A 15,573-nucleotide genomic window follows, 5' to 3' on the forward strand; every position below is an offset into this window, starting at 1 on the left:
AGGATTCGCGAAGACATGGCAGTAGTGGTGCCAATATAATGTGTGATGTGAGTTGTTCTGAAATTCAATATAAGTAACAACCATGACAAACCCTCAAACACCCTTGTGCATCCCCTTCATGCTCACGACACGTTTGCCTTACGCTGCCTACTGCACATATGTGATGCATGCCCTGTGGCTGCAGCACAGGTGGTGGCAGGTTGAGTGAGGCTGACCGTGAAAGAGATGCACGAGAGGGTGAGTATGGGATAGAGCCATGAGATTGTATGAGGATTGGGTTGCGTGGTAGTGGCGGGGTGAGTACTGGCGAAGTGAGTAGGTGCAGGTAAGATGAGGATGGGGTTTGAGTGGGTATGAGGGGTGATGTGACAGAGTAGTGTTGGCAGTGCCGAAGGAGATGTGGGGTGGGGGCAGTGATGTGGCAGACGGAGTGTAGGGGAAGGACTACGTGTTCTCACTGTGGCTGACCTACTGCGGTCATTGGAGCGCCTCCTGCATTGTATGCAGGTGGGCGATATGTTGGTGGTGCTGGTGACCCCCTCTACCACCTCGAGCCAGGCCTTCCTGGTGGCGGAGGCGGGCCACTTCCTCCCGCCCGCCGGGTGGAAGATCTCTGTCCTCCCCCTCCTCCTCACCCCATGTATTGATACCTGGGGTGAGGCATCATTAAACTGGGAGCAGCCTTCCCCCTGGGCTGCTCCATGCAGTCATCTTTGCTATTGGTTGCAGCATCTGTCAGTGGAGGACTGCCCCTTTAAATAGAGTGCCTCCAGCTGACAGATCTTACTGCGCATGCGCAGCCCGCCCGACACGCAGATCAGCAGCGGGGAACCCGGAGGAGCAGGTAAGTGGATCCAATTAGTGGGTTGCCTGCTACGATCGCGCGGGAAACCCACTAATTTCACCGGGCGCGTTACCCATGCGCCCGCTAGCCCATCCGCCGAGAACCCGCATCCCTGCTAAAATCGGGCCCCATGTGTATACCCTTGGTGAATTACAATTGCTTGAACTTACTCTTCTATGTAATGCATCCCCTGTGGCTTCAGCAGAGGTAGAGGCAGGCTGCCCAGATCCCTGCATTAATGCTGAGATGCTTTTGACCTACGACCTCTGGGTTTTGGAGCCCATGAGAGCCTTACCTAAGACTGCTCTACCTGCACCTGTGCAGGGGCAGGCTCGGCCATTGGGAGAGGAGGAAGGTTGGGGGGCAACAGGTGAGACGTGGGAGCGCTTTGACTGGAGTTCCCACTTCTATGTCCCCTTTCGCCATCATCCCTCTCCTGGGCCAGCGCCACATCACTCCCACCACTCTGCTGGAAAGCTGCTTAGTGCAGATCAGTGACACATTGTAAGGTCACGGATAAGGTATCTGTCATCCTGTTCAAGGCAGCAGACAGGCTGGCTTCCAAAGTCTGCATGGCCGTGGTCATGGCCTGCATAGACTCATTTGGGAGCCGTGCTTGAAGCTCCATGGAGGCAGCCACTCTCTCCATGGCAGACATTCTCGCACTTAACCGGCGACGACAATCCACTAGTGTTGGAGTTGGACTCCTCCATCCTCTCTTCTATTGTGGAGAGTGAGTGTGGCATGTTTTCCAGTCCCCCTCAAAGTTGCAGCTATGCCTCAATCATTCTCATTTTCAATGATGACTCCTGGGTTCAGCATCTGTGTCCAGTTGAGCAGAGCTTGGATAGGAGTGTGCCCCCCGACACAAACTCTCCACAGCTGCTCCTGCCACCAGTGTCTGCTCGTGCTCACTTGTGAGTTGTGAATCACCAGATGAAAACCCAACTAACTGGCTAACAGGACCCACCGAAGTGCGAGTATCTGTGTTGGTGCATGGCTGTATGTCCTGTGTCGGCGTACCCTCAGAAGGAATGAGGTCCTCTGAGGAATCAAAGTCATCCATCTTATCACATTCTTCTTGTGCGAGTGAAGGCCGTGGAAGGCAACAGAAAGCGATATGAATTAGTCATGGCAAAGTAACAATCTTATCAATCACCATACTCAGGCTTCTCATTGTTCAGTCATTGAGGAAATAAAGTCATCATATGTATGAAAGATGGTTAAGTTCTGTCACCAGGCATCTGCGAGTTTCCAGACTCTCCATCGCCGATGGAGACGGTTTCAGATGTGCAACTAATCTCCCTGGCGTCGTCCTCTGCATCTGTGAGCTGCACTATTTGTGGAGGGCCACCTCCAGTCCTCTCCCTCTCCCTTGTGTTTTGCGCTCGCTTTTCGGTCAGGGTGACTATCAGACATATGGATCATATTGCTTAAGGATTGGGGTGAGTGGCAGCAGTAGATGGATATATGGGGAGGTGAGGCAGTACATGGAAAGTGAAGGATGGGCGCTGCTGAAACTTAAGTGGGTGTGAGGAGTGATGTGATGGAGTAGGCTTGGCAAGACTGAGTGAGAGGTGGGGTGCTGGACACCACAGGATGTGGATGAATCAGCAACTGGACTCACTTTCCTGGACCTGGTTAGGTCATTAAAGCACTTCCTGCACTGCAGCCAAGACTGGGACACTATGTCCCTGCTGCTCACCTCTTCTGCCACCTCCAGCCATGCCTTCTAGTTAGAAGAACCAGGTTTCTTCCTCCCATTGGTGGGGTCAATTATTTCCCTCCTGGTCCTTACTGCACCCAGCAGGGAAATATCCGTGAACCTGAATGCTGGCCTTGCTTTTTGTGAATCCATGGCTTCACTTCCTACTTTCTCCTCCAAAATCCTCCGTTTTTGCATTGGCCCTTTAAATAATGGACTTCAGACTGCGTCATGCGGGTACACAGTACTCCCACTGCACAGCTTGGAGGCGCGAAACCCGGAAGAAAAATAATCACCTTCAATTAAGTTGCAATTGCAGATTCCGACGCTCACTTCACTTACAGGTTTCCCACAAGAAGATCTAACCCGCCCCCCGTGCTCTCTTCCAAGCAACAGGTAAAAATCATGCCCCTAGTGCCATCATCAAACACTCCCAGGGCAGGTACAGCACGGGTTAGATACAGAGTAAAGCTCCCTCTACACTGTCCCATCAAACACTCCCAGGGCAGGAACAGCACGGGTTAGATACAGAGTAAAGCTCCCTCTACACTGTCCCATCAAACACTCCCAGGGCAGGAACAGCACGGGTTAGATACAGAGTAAAGCTCCCTCTACACTGTCCCATCAAACACTCCCAGGGCAGGTACAGCATGGGTTAGATACAGAGTAAAGCTCCCTCTACACTGTCCCATCAAACACTCCCAGGGCAGGTACAGCACGGGTTAGATACAGAGTAAAGCTCCCTCTACACTGTCCCATCAAACACTCCCAGGGCAGGCACAGCACGGGTTAGATACAGAGTAAAGCTCCCTCTACACTGTCCCATCAAACATTCCCAGGGCAGGAAAAGCACGGGTTAGATACAGAGTAAAGCTCCCTCTACACTGTCCCATCAAACACTCCCAGGGCAGGTACAGCACGGGTTAGATACAGAGTAAAGCTCCCTCTACACTGTCCCATCAAACACTCCCAGGGCAGGCACAGCACGGGTTAGATACAGAGTAAAGCTCCCTCTACACTGTCCCATTAAACACTCCCAGGGCAGGTACAGCACGGGTTAGATACAGAGTAAAGCTCCCTCTACACTGTCCCATCAAACACTCCCAGGGCAGGTACAGCACGGGTTAGATACAGAGTAAAGCTCCCTCTACACTGTCCCATCAAACACTCCCAGGGCAGGTACAGCATGGGTTAGATATACAGTAATGACTGAACCATGGCTGACACCTCAAGCTCCCTCTATACTGTCCAAACACTATGTTTTGCCACCAACCTCCTAGGAGGTTCCCCACTGTGTTTGTGTGGGACTTCTTATTTCTTCTACAGCTTTTGGCCTCTTGGTGGTTACCAGTTTGCAAAATATTAATCCTACGCTTGCACTGTGGACCCATGCCCTCCAGGAACTGGCAGTGACCACCAATTTTATTGCAGACAGAGCCTGGGCTGGTTATGGTCCCAGTTGGTAGAGGTGAAAGGTCATTGTCCTAGTGAACCAGACAATATATATCTACACTGTCTGTCTCGACAGATCCTGCTGTGGTTTTACAGACCCACATGGTGAAAAGAAATTGCAGCTGTAGTGAAGTCTGAGTTCAGGACAGTGCGATAGGCAGCAGCACCCGAGCTCATTGAGATCCAGTGCTGCCCCTGATGAAGGTCAGCAGCTGCTACTGTTTGAGTGCTGGTGGTGCGCAGTCTCTGCCTAATGCTGTACCAGGGTCCCAACGCAATTAGGTTTTTGTTATTAGTTGCGGAGGATTTCAATGATTCTGGCCTGGATCCCATTCCATTTTTGGATTTGGCCAATGCTGCAGCCCCTAACCACACGATTACCTGCACTCTGAATATGGCATTGACATCACTTTCTCCCTCCCAGGACTCTGTCAATGAAGTAGAAGATTTAATCAAGAAGCACGAAGACTTTGAGAAGATGCTGGCAGCTCAGGATGAGAAGATTGGACAACTGGAAAGTGCAACAAAGGTCAGACATCAACTCAGGACCACATCTCACCTTCATAATTACAGGGAGCTGATAGTCATGATAGACTGTATGTAAAGGGATACACGGGGCTGTTATTAATAATAGACTGTATGTAAAGGGATACACGGGGCTGTTATTAATAATAGACTGTATGTACAGGGATACACGGGGCTGTTATTAATAATAGACTGTATGTAAAGGGATACACGGGGCTGTTATTAATAATAGACTGAATGTACAGGGATACACGGGGCTGTTATTAATAATAGACTGTATGTACAGGGATACACGGGAATGTTATTAATAATAGACTGAATGTACAGGGATACACGGGGCTGGTATTAATAATAGACTGAATGTACAGGGATACACGGGGCTGTTATTAATAATAGACTGAATGTACAGGGATTCACGGGGCTGTTATTAATAATAGACTGAATGTACAGGGATTCACGGGGCTGTTATTAATAATAGACTGAATGTACAGGGATTCACGGGGCTGTTATTAATAATAGACTGAATGTACAGGGATACACGGGGCTGTTATTAATAATAGACTGAATGTACAGGGATACACAGGAATGTTATTAATAATAGACTGAATGTACAGGGATACACGGGGCTGTTATTAATAATAGACTGAATGTACAGGGATACACGGGAATGTTATTAATAATAGACTGAATGTACAGGGATTCACGGGGCTGTTATTAATAATAGACTGAATGTACAGGGATACACGGGAATGTTATTAATAATAGACTGAATGTACAGGGATACACGGGGCTGTTATTAATAATAGACTGAATGTACAGGGATACACGGGGCTGTTATTAATAATAGACTGAATGTACAGTGATACACGGGGCTGTTATTAATAATAGACTGTATGTAAAGGGATACACGGGGCTGTTATTAATAATAGACTGAATGTACAGGGATACACGGGGCTGTTATTAATAATAGACTGTATGTACAGGGATACACGGGAATGTTATTAATAATAGACTGAATGTACAGGGATACACGGGAATGTTATTAATAATAGACTGAATGTACAGGGATACACGGGGCTGTTATTAATAATAGACTGAATGTACAGGGATTCACGGGGCTGTTATTAATAATAGACTGAATGTACAGGGATTCACGGGGCTGTTATTAATAATAGACTGAATGTACAGGGATTCACGGGGCTGTTATTAATAATAGACTGAATGTACAGGGATACACGGGGCTGTTATTAATAATAGACTGAATGTACAGGGATACACAGGAATGTTATTAATAATAGACTGAATGTACAGGGATACACGGGGCTGTTATTAATAATAGACTGAATGTACAGGGATACACGGGAATGTTATTAATAATAGACTGAATGTACAGGGATTCACGGGGCTGTTATTAATAATAGACTGAATGTACAGGGATACACGGGAATGTTATTAATAATAGACTGAATGTACAGGGATACACGGGGCTGTTATTAATAATAGACTGAATGTACAGGGATACACGGGGCTGTTATTAATAATAGACTGAATGTACAGTGATACACGGGGCTGTTATTAATAATAGACTGAATGTACAGGGATACACGGGGCTGTTATTAATAATAGACTGAATGTACAGGGATACACGGGCCTGTTATTAATAATAGACTGAATGTACAGGGATACACGGGGCTGTTATTAATAATAGACTGAATGTACATTGATTCACGGGGCTGTTATTAATAATAGACTGAATGTACAGGGATACACGGGGCTGGTATTAATAATAGACTGAATGTACAGGGATACACAGGGCTGTTATTAATAATAGACTGTATGTACAGGGATACACGGGGCTGTTATTAATAATAGACTGAATGTACAGGGATACACGGGAATGTTATTAATAATAGACTGAATGTACAGGGATACACGGGAATGTTATTAATAATAGACTGAATGTAAAGGGATACACGGGGCTGTTATTAATAATAGACTGAATGTACAGGGATACACGGGAATGTTATTAATAATAGACTGAATGTACAGGGATACACGGGGCTGGTATTAATAATAGACTGAATGTAAAGGGATACACGGGAATGTTATTAATAATAGACTGAATGTAAAGGGATACACGGGGCTGTTATTAATAATAGACTGAATGTACAGGGATACACGGGAATGTTATTAATAATAGACTGAATGTAAAGGGATACACGGGGCTGTTATTAATAATAGACTGAATGTACAGGGATACACGGGAATGTTATTAATAATAGACTGAATGTACAGGGATACACGGGGCTGGTATTAATAATAGACTGAATGTAAAGGGATACACGGGGCTGTTATTAATAATAGACTGAATGTACAGGGATACACGGGGCTGTTATTAATAATAGACTGAATGTACAGGGATACACGGGGCTGTTATTAATAATAGACTGAATGTACAGGGATACACGGGGTTGTTATTAATAATAGACTGAATGTACAGGGATACACGGGGCTGTTATTAATAATAGACTGAATGTACAGGGATACACGGGGCTGTTATTAATAATAGACTGAATGTACAGGGATACACGGGGCTGTTATTAATAATAGACTGAATGTACAGGGATACACGGGGCTGTTGTTAATAATAGACTGAATGTACAGGGATACACGAGAATGTTATTAATAATAGACTGAATGTACAGGGATACACGGGGCTGTTATTAATAATAGACTGAATGTACAGTGATACACGAGAATGTTATTATTAATAGACTGAATGTAAAGGGATACACGGGGCTGTTATTAATAATAGACTGAATGTACAGGGATACACGGGAATGTTATTAATAATAGACTGAATGTAAAGGGATACACGGGGCTGTTATTAATAATAGACTGAATGTACAGGGATACACGGGAATGTTATTAATAATAGACTGAATGTACAGGGATACACGGGGCTGTTATTAATAATAGACTGAATGTACAGGGATACACGGGAATGTTATTAATAATAGACTGAATGTAAAGGGATACACGGGGCTGTTATTAATAATAGACTGAATGTACAGGGATACACGAGAATGTTATTAATAATAGACTGAATGTGCAGGGATACACGGGGCTGTTATTAATAATAGACTCAATGTACAGGGATACACGGGGCTGTTATTAATAATAGACTGTATGTACAGGGAGCTGTAATTTTAAATGATCTTTGACTGATTTCAGGGAGATAGGCTCCATCGGGAAGTGAATGTTAAGGAACAAGTACGCAAAGTGGCTCGCGTTCCCTCCCTGAAGAGAAAGGGATCAGACAAAAAACCAGTTCCTTTGAAGGTCACAGGAAGAACCGATTCAGACATTGAGAGGACACTGAAGTCCTGGTCCAAAGAGATTGTCGTGAGCCCTGCACCCAGGTCCCCCTCAACCTCCAACATTTTCTTCTCCCCAGTCAGAAGAAGTGCGGGCCTCCAGAGATGTCCAGATACTTCCAGTGGCCCGAAACATGATGGAGAGGACAGGAGACGGTCATTCGTCCAATCACCTATGTCACCAAAGCCTTTCTTTCCTCACAATTATGAAGTGGAGAATCCAATCAGGCCCAGACCAACAATCCCACCCAATCCACTGTCCAGGCTTTCTTCAAGTCCCTTCATGAAGCAATCATCACAAGACCTACCCTCACCGACTGGAGACAGCATCAGCACCGAGTCACCCACTGAACCTCAGCCCATGTCCCAAAGCCCACCATCCAACCCTTCTTCAACTCACTCTCAAACCACCTGGCACTCATCCCAGGATGGTTCCCCTACAGACCTGCCACAACAAACCACAACATCGGTCGAAAGCTGCTCAGTAAACCCTGTGTCCAGCCCTTTGGAGAGGCTGGTGTCCGATACACCTGGGAAAGCAGACTCAGTATCGCTCACTGGGGATCACCTCGACCCTCAGCTGTCGAACTCTATGGGTACACTGAAGAGAGAAAAGGTAGGAACACAGTTAGCTGCAGCATTCGCAAATTTCTCAGATATTTTAAACAATTTTGTTACTTGGTTGTTGTTATATGTTAGCTTTCTAAATCTCTCTCCATCTCTCCCCCTCTGTCTCTCTCTTGCTCATGCTCTCATGCTCACTGATTCTCTATTTCCATGTGGTAGATTATTGCCCAGGCAGCAAAGACAATAATCTGCCCCCATGTCTCTCTCTGTCCCTATCTCTGTCTCTGTGTCTCCCTCCAGTGTGTGTGAGCCTCTGCCTTTGTCTCATCTGTCTCTCTCCATATTCCTGTCGGTGTATCTTTCTTTACTTCTCTATTCCTGCCATTTCTCTACCCCCTCTTACCCTTCCCTTTCTCTGCCCCTCTATCCCTGACTTTTCTCAACCCCTCTGTTATTTCCCTTTCAGCGTATCCACCTTGCTTCACTTGGTAGCACTTTGCTTCTGAGTCAGAAGGTCGTGGGTTCAAGTCCTACTCCAGAGACTTGAGCACATAATCCAGGCTGACACTGAGGGAGTGCTACACTGTCAGAGGTGTTGTCTTTCAGATGATAGATTAAACCGAGAACCTGTCTTCCCTCTCAAGTGGATGTAAAATGGCACTGCTGGAAGACGAGCAGGCAGAGCTCTCCCAGCCAACCTTCGTCCCTCGACCAACTCCACCAAAAAACAGGCAAACTGATCATTTTTCTCATTTGCTGTTGATGGGACCTTGCTGTGTGCAAATTGGCTATCATGATTGCCTACATAACATTCACTACATTTCAAAAGTACTTTATTGGCTGTGATGGCTTTGGGACATCCTGAGGATGTGAAAGGTGCTATATAAATGCAGATTCTTCCTTTCTACCATTTTCCTCTGTCTGTGTTCCTGATGCTAGTTCCAATTGTGGTATGTGTCGGATCCGAGCTTGGCCCATGTACTTTAGAATTATGTTTCTAACTGTTGAAATGTCAGCATCACCCATATGACACAGAGAGTCTCTCTCTGGGCTCAGTGGGTAGCACTCTTGCCTCTGAGTCAGAAGGTCATGGGATCAAGTCCCACTCCAGAAACTGCGGCACATAATCTAGGCTGGCACTCCAATGCAGTACTGAGGGAATGTTGCTCTGTTGGAGGGCCAGTACTGAGGGAGTGCTGCACTGTCGGAGGGTCAGTACTGAGGGAATGTTGCTCTGTTGGAGGGCCAGTACTGAGGGAATGCTGCACTGTCGGAGGGTCAGTACTGAGGGAATGCTGCACTGTTGGAGGGCCAGTACTGAGGGAAAGTTGCTCTGTCGGAGGGTCAGTACTGAGGGAGTGCTGCACTGTCGATAGGTCAGTACTGAGGGAATGTTGCTCTCTTGGAGGGCCAGTACTGAGGGAATGCTGCACTGTTGGAGGGCCAGTACTGAGGGAATGTTGCTTTGTTGGAGGGTCAGTACTGAGGAAGTGCTGCACTGTTGGAGGGTCAGTACTGAGGGGAGCGCTGCACTGTCGGAGGGTCAGTACTGAGGGAGCGCTGCACTGTCGGAGGGTCAGTACTGAGGAAGTGCTGCACTGTCGGAGGGTCAGTACTGAGGAAGTGCTGCACTGTTGGAGGGTCAGTACTGAGGAAGTGCTGCACTGTCGGAGGGTCAGTACTGAGGAAGTGCTGCACTGTTGGAGGGTCAGTACTGAGGGAATGCTGCACTGTCGGAGGGTTAGTACTGAGGAAGTGCTGCACTGTCGGAGGGTCAGTACTGAGGGAATGCTGCAATGTTGGAGGGTCAGTACTGAGGGAATGCTGCACTGTCGGAGGGTCAGTACTGAGGAAGTGCTGCACTGTCGGAGGGTCAGTACTGAGGGAATGCTGCACTGTCAGAGGGTTAGTACTGAGGGAATGCTGCACTGTCAGAGGGTCAGTACTGAGGGAATGCTGCACTGTCGGAGGGTCAGTACTGAGGAAGTGCTGCACTGTCGGAGGGTCAGTACTGAGGGAATGCTGCACTGTCAGAGGGTTAGTACTGAGGGAATGCTGCACTGTCAGAGGGTCAGTACTGAGGGAATGCTGCACTGTCGGAGGGTCAGTACTGAGGAAGTGCTGCACTGTCGGAGGGTCAGTACTGAGGGAATGCTGCACTGTCGGAGGGTTAGTACTGAGGGAATGCTGCACTGTCAGAGGGTCAGTACTGAGGGAATGCTGCACTGTCGGAGGGTCAGTACTGAGGAAGTGCTGCACTGTTGGAGGGTCAGTACTGAGGAAGTGCTGCACTGTCGGAGGGTCAGTACTGAGGAAGTGCTGCACTGTTGGAGGGTCAGTACTGAGGGAATGCTGCACTGTCGGAGGGTCAGTACTGAGGAAGTGCTGCACTGTCGGAGGGTCAGTACTGAGGAAGTGCTGCACTGTTGGAGGGTCAGTACTGAGGGAATGCTGCACTGTCGGAGGGTCAGTACTGAGGAAGTGCTGCACTGTCGGAGGGTCAGTACTGAGGAAGTGCTGCACTGTCGGAGGGTCAGTACTGAGGGAATGCTGCACTGTCGGAGGGTTAGTACTGAGGGAATGCTGCACTGTCAGAGGGTCAGTACTGAGGGAATGCTGCACTGTCGGAGGGTCAGTACTGAGGAAGTGCTGCACTGTCGGAGGGTCAGTACTGAGGGAATGCTGCACTGTCGGAGGGTTAGTACTGAGGGAATGCTGCACTGTCAGAGGGTCAGTACTGAGGGAATGCTGCACTGTCGGAGGGTCAGTACTGAGGAAGTGCTGCACTGTCGGAGGGTCAGTGCTGAGGGAATGCTGCACTGTCGGAGGGACAGTACTGAGGGAATGCTGCACTGTCGGAGGGTCAGTACTGAGGGAGCGCTGCACTGTCGGAGGGTCAGTACTGAGGGAATGCTGCACTGTTGGAGGGTCAGTACTGAGGGAATGCTGCACTGTCGGAGGGTCAGTGCTGAGGGAATGCTGCACTGTCGGAGGGTCAGTACTGAGGGAATGCTGCACTGTCGGAGGGTCAGTACCGAGGGAGTGCTGCACTGTCAGAGGGTCAGTACTGAGGGAATGCTGCACTGTCGGAGGGTCAGTACTGAGGAAGTGCTGCACTGTCGGAGGGTCAGTGCTGAGGGAATGCTGCACTGTCGGAGGGACAGTACTGAGGGAATGCTGCACTGTCGGAGGGTCAGTACTGAGGGAGCGCTGCACTGTCGGAGGGTCAGTACTGAGGAAGTGCTGCACTGTCGGAGGGTCAGTACTGAGGGAATGCTGCACTGTTGGAGGGTCAGTACTGAGGGAATGCTGCACTGTCGGAGGGTCAGTGCTGAGGGAATGCTGCACTGTCGGAGGGACAGTACTGAGGGAATGCTGCACTGTCGGAGGGACAGTACTGAGGGAATGCTGCACTGTCGGAGGGTCAGTACTGAGGGAATGCTGCACTGTCGGAGGTGCTGCCTTGCGGATGAGATGTTAACTTGAGACGTCTGCCCTCTCAGATGGATGTACATAAGAACATAAGAAATAGGAGCAGGAGTAGGCCAATCGGCCCCTCGAGCCTGCTCCGCCATTCAATAAGATCATGGCTGATCTGATCCTAACCTCAAATCTAAATTCATGTCCAATTTCCTGCCCGCTCCCCGTAACCCCTAATTCCCTTTACTTCTAGGAAACTGCCTATTTCTGTTTTAAATTTATTTAATGATGTAGCATCCACAGCTTCCTGGGGCAGCAAATTCCACATACCTACCACCCTCTGAGTGAAGAAGTTTCTCCTCATCTCAGTTTTGAAAGAGCAGCCCCTTATTCCAAGATTATGCCCCCTAGTTCTAGTTTCACCCATCCTTGGGAATATCCTTACCGCATCCACCCGATCAAGCCCCTTCACAATCTTATATGTTTCAATAAGATCGCCTCTCATTCTTCTGAACTCCAATGAGTAGAGTCCCAATCTACTCAACCTCTCCTCATATGTCCACCCCCTCATCCCACACCATTATTTCGAAGAAGAGCAGGGGAGTTCTCCCCAGTGTGCTGAGCCAATATTTATCCCTTAACCAACATCACTAAAACAGATTATCTGGTCATTTATCTCAGGCCGTTGTGGGATCTTACTGTGCGCAAATTTGCTGCTTTTTTTTTACATTGCAACAGTGACTACACTTCAAAAGTACTACATTGGTTGTAAAACACTTTAGGACGTCCTGAGGTGGTGAAAGGTGCTGTATAAATGGGAGTTCTTTTTTTCTTTATTAGGGCGCTGTAGGATACCAGACCATGGAGGGCACACTCGACCGAAAGCACAGACTGCAGCCCGGAGGGACTAAGGTAGAAACAGATGGGAGGGAGGGTAACAGTGGAGAACTATTTTCTAAAGCTCCACTTGCACTCTTGGGTAAGGTAAAACACAGCCATTTCTGCAGTAAAGCTCCCTGTACACCAGCCCCAAAGCACTGTGATACTTTTTATGTCCCACGACAACCCTCCTGTGCCCGAGTGTAAGGGCTGGTTAAGCGCCCAGTTAGTGGCAGTTTTGTGCTAGGAACTGGGCCGAAACTGTCTACACTCAGCCCATGTTAGCCCCTTACAGGCAGCAGATAGAGGAGATGTCCAGCCATCAGACTGAGCTGAATGGAGGTGAATGGAGAGTGTGTGTAATGCACTGCACCGTCCAGTCCCTGTTTTAGTAACTCTGGGGCTGCAAGTCCTATGTAATTGCCATAGTGTCTCAGTCACTCCTTGTTTAAACTGTAGCTGATAGGCAGCCTGGTGCAGCCAGGGACCCTGCAGTTGGACTATGGATAGAGGATAGTGGACGATGGTGGATGGGTTGAAAGGATGCTGTTGAGTTGAACTGTGGATTTGCACTTATCTGTCCCTGTGTGAGGTATAACTACAGATTGCAGAGTCAGGAAGCAACATCCACAACTCAACCTCTTCCTCCTGTGAGCTGTGACTCAGTGGGTAGCACTCTGCCTCTGAGTCAGAGGGTTGTAGGTTCAAGCCCCACTTCAGAGACCTGAGCACATAATCCAGGCTGACATTCCCAGTGCAGTACTGAAGGAGGTGCCATCTTTTGGATGAGACGTTAAACTGAGGCCCCGTATGCCCCTCTCAGGTCAATGTAAAAGATCCCATGGCACAATTCAAAGAAGAGCAGGGGAGTTCTCCTGGTGTCCTGGCCAATATTTATCCCTCAACCAACATCACTAAAACAGATTATCTGGTCATTATCATATTGCTATTTGTGGGACCTTCCTATGTGCAAATTGGCTGCTGAATTTTTGTACAGATCAGTGACTACACTTCAAAAGTACTTTATTGGCTGTGAAGTGCGTTAGAACATCCTGAGGATGTGAAAGGTGCTATACAAATGCCAGTTCTTTCCTTTTCTTTCTTTTCGCTCCTAACTTTGATACAAAAATTGGTAGGGTGGTAAATAGCGAGGAGGATAGCCTCAGTCTGCAGGACGATATAGATGGGTTGGTCAGATGGGCGGAACAGTGGCAAATGGAATTTAACCCGGAAAAGTGCGAGGTGATGCACTTTGGAGGGACTAACAAGGCAAGGGAATACACAATGAATGGGAAGACCCTAGGCAAGACAGAGGGTCAGAGGGATCTTGGTGTGCAAGTTCACAGATCCCTGAAGGCGGCGGAACAGATAGATAAGGTGGTAAAGAAGGCATATGGGATACTTGCCTTTATTAGCCGAGGCATAGAACATAAGAGCAAGGAGGTTATGATGGAGCTGTATAAAACACTGGTTAGGCCACAGCTGGAGTACTGTGTGCAGTTCTGGTCGCCACACTACAGGAAGGATGTGATCGCTTTGGAGAGGGTGCAGAGGAGATTCACCAGGATGTTACCAGGGCTGGAGCGCTTCAGCTATGAAGAGAGACTGGGAAGATTGGGTTTGTTTTCCTTGGAGCAGAGGAGGCTGAGGGGGGACATGATTGAGGTGTACAAAATTATGAGGGGCATAGATAGGATGGATACTAAGGAGCTTTTTCCCTTCGTTGAGGGTTCTATAACAAGGGGGCATAGATTCAAGGTAAAAGGCGGGAGGTTTAGAGGGGATTTGAGAAAGAACTTTTTCACCCAGAGGGTGGTTGGAGTCTGGAACTCATTTTCTGAGAGGGTTGTGGAGGCAGGAACCCTCACAACATTCAAGAAGCATTTGGATGAGCACTTGAAATGCCATAGCATACAAGGCTACGGACCAAATGCTGGAATATGGGATTAGATTAGACTGGGCTTGATGGCCGGCGCGGACACGATGGGCCGAAGGTTCTCTATCCGTGCTGTATAACTCTATGACTCTATGACTAACTTTAATTTCATATTTAGGCAGACTCCAAAGCCTGGGACACCTATTATGTGATTCTGGAGAGACAGGCCCTCTGTTTCTACAAGAACAGGAGTGATACATTGAAGGTAAGTCTTTGCCGTACCAAAGAGAATAAACTGATTACTTTATCAATATTAATCCAACCTCAGCATAAAACTAAAACTTACTATACAGCAGTTAGCTCTGCAGTAACAGGGGGTGAATTTTGGTCTCATCAAACTAAGGGAGGTTAGTGCTGAGGAATAGAACACATTCATCTTCAATGCCTCTCTGATCAGGAACAGCACGGGTTAGATACAGAGTAAAGCTCCCTCTACACTCTCCCATCAAACACTCCCAGGGCAGGTACAGCACGGGTTAGATACAGAGTAAAGCTCCCTCTACACTGTCCCATCAAACACTCCCAGGGCAGGTACAGCACGGGTTAGATACAGAGTAAAGCTCCCTCTACACTGTCCCATCAAACACTCCCAGGGCAGGAACAGCACGGGTTAGATACAGAGTAAAGCTCCCTCTACACTGTCCCATCAAACACTCCCAGGGCAGGTACAGCACGGGTTAGATACAGAGTAAAGCTCCCTCTACACTGTCCCATCAAATACTCCCAGGGCAGGTACAGCACGGGTTAGATACAGAGTAAAGCTCCCTCTACACTGTCCCATCAAACACTCCCAGGGCGGGTACAGCACGGGTTAGATACAGAGTAAAGCTCCCTTTACACTGTCCCATCAAACACTCCCAGGGCAGAT

General features: G+C 47.9%; 1 protein-coding gene across 1 annotated transcript in view; it reads left to right on the top strand.

The window, feature by feature from the left end:
- Positions 1-15,573, top strand: part of sptbn5 (spectrin, beta, non-erythrocytic 5) — a 394,215-nt gene that overhangs the window by 333,879 nt on the left and 44,763 nt on the right. Inside the window, exons 63-66 of the mRNA XM_067991151.1 lie at positions 4,426-4,530; positions 7,761-8,519; positions 12,731-12,802; positions 14,824-14,910. Coding sequence (XP_067847252.1) covers positions 4,426-4,530; positions 7,761-8,519; positions 12,731-12,802; positions 14,824-14,910 — 1,023 coding nt within the window. The remainder of the gene's footprint in view (positions 1-4,425; positions 4,531-7,760; positions 8,520-12,730; positions 12,803-14,823; positions 14,911-15,573) is intronic.

This window comes from Heptranchias perlo, chromosome 10 (genome assembly GCF_035084215.1).
Source record: "Heptranchias perlo isolate sHepPer1 chromosome 10, sHepPer1.hap1, whole genome shotgun sequence".
Classification (NCBI taxonomy): Eukaryota; Metazoa; Chordata; class Chondrichthyes; order Hexanchiformes; family Hexanchidae; genus Heptranchias; species Heptranchias perlo.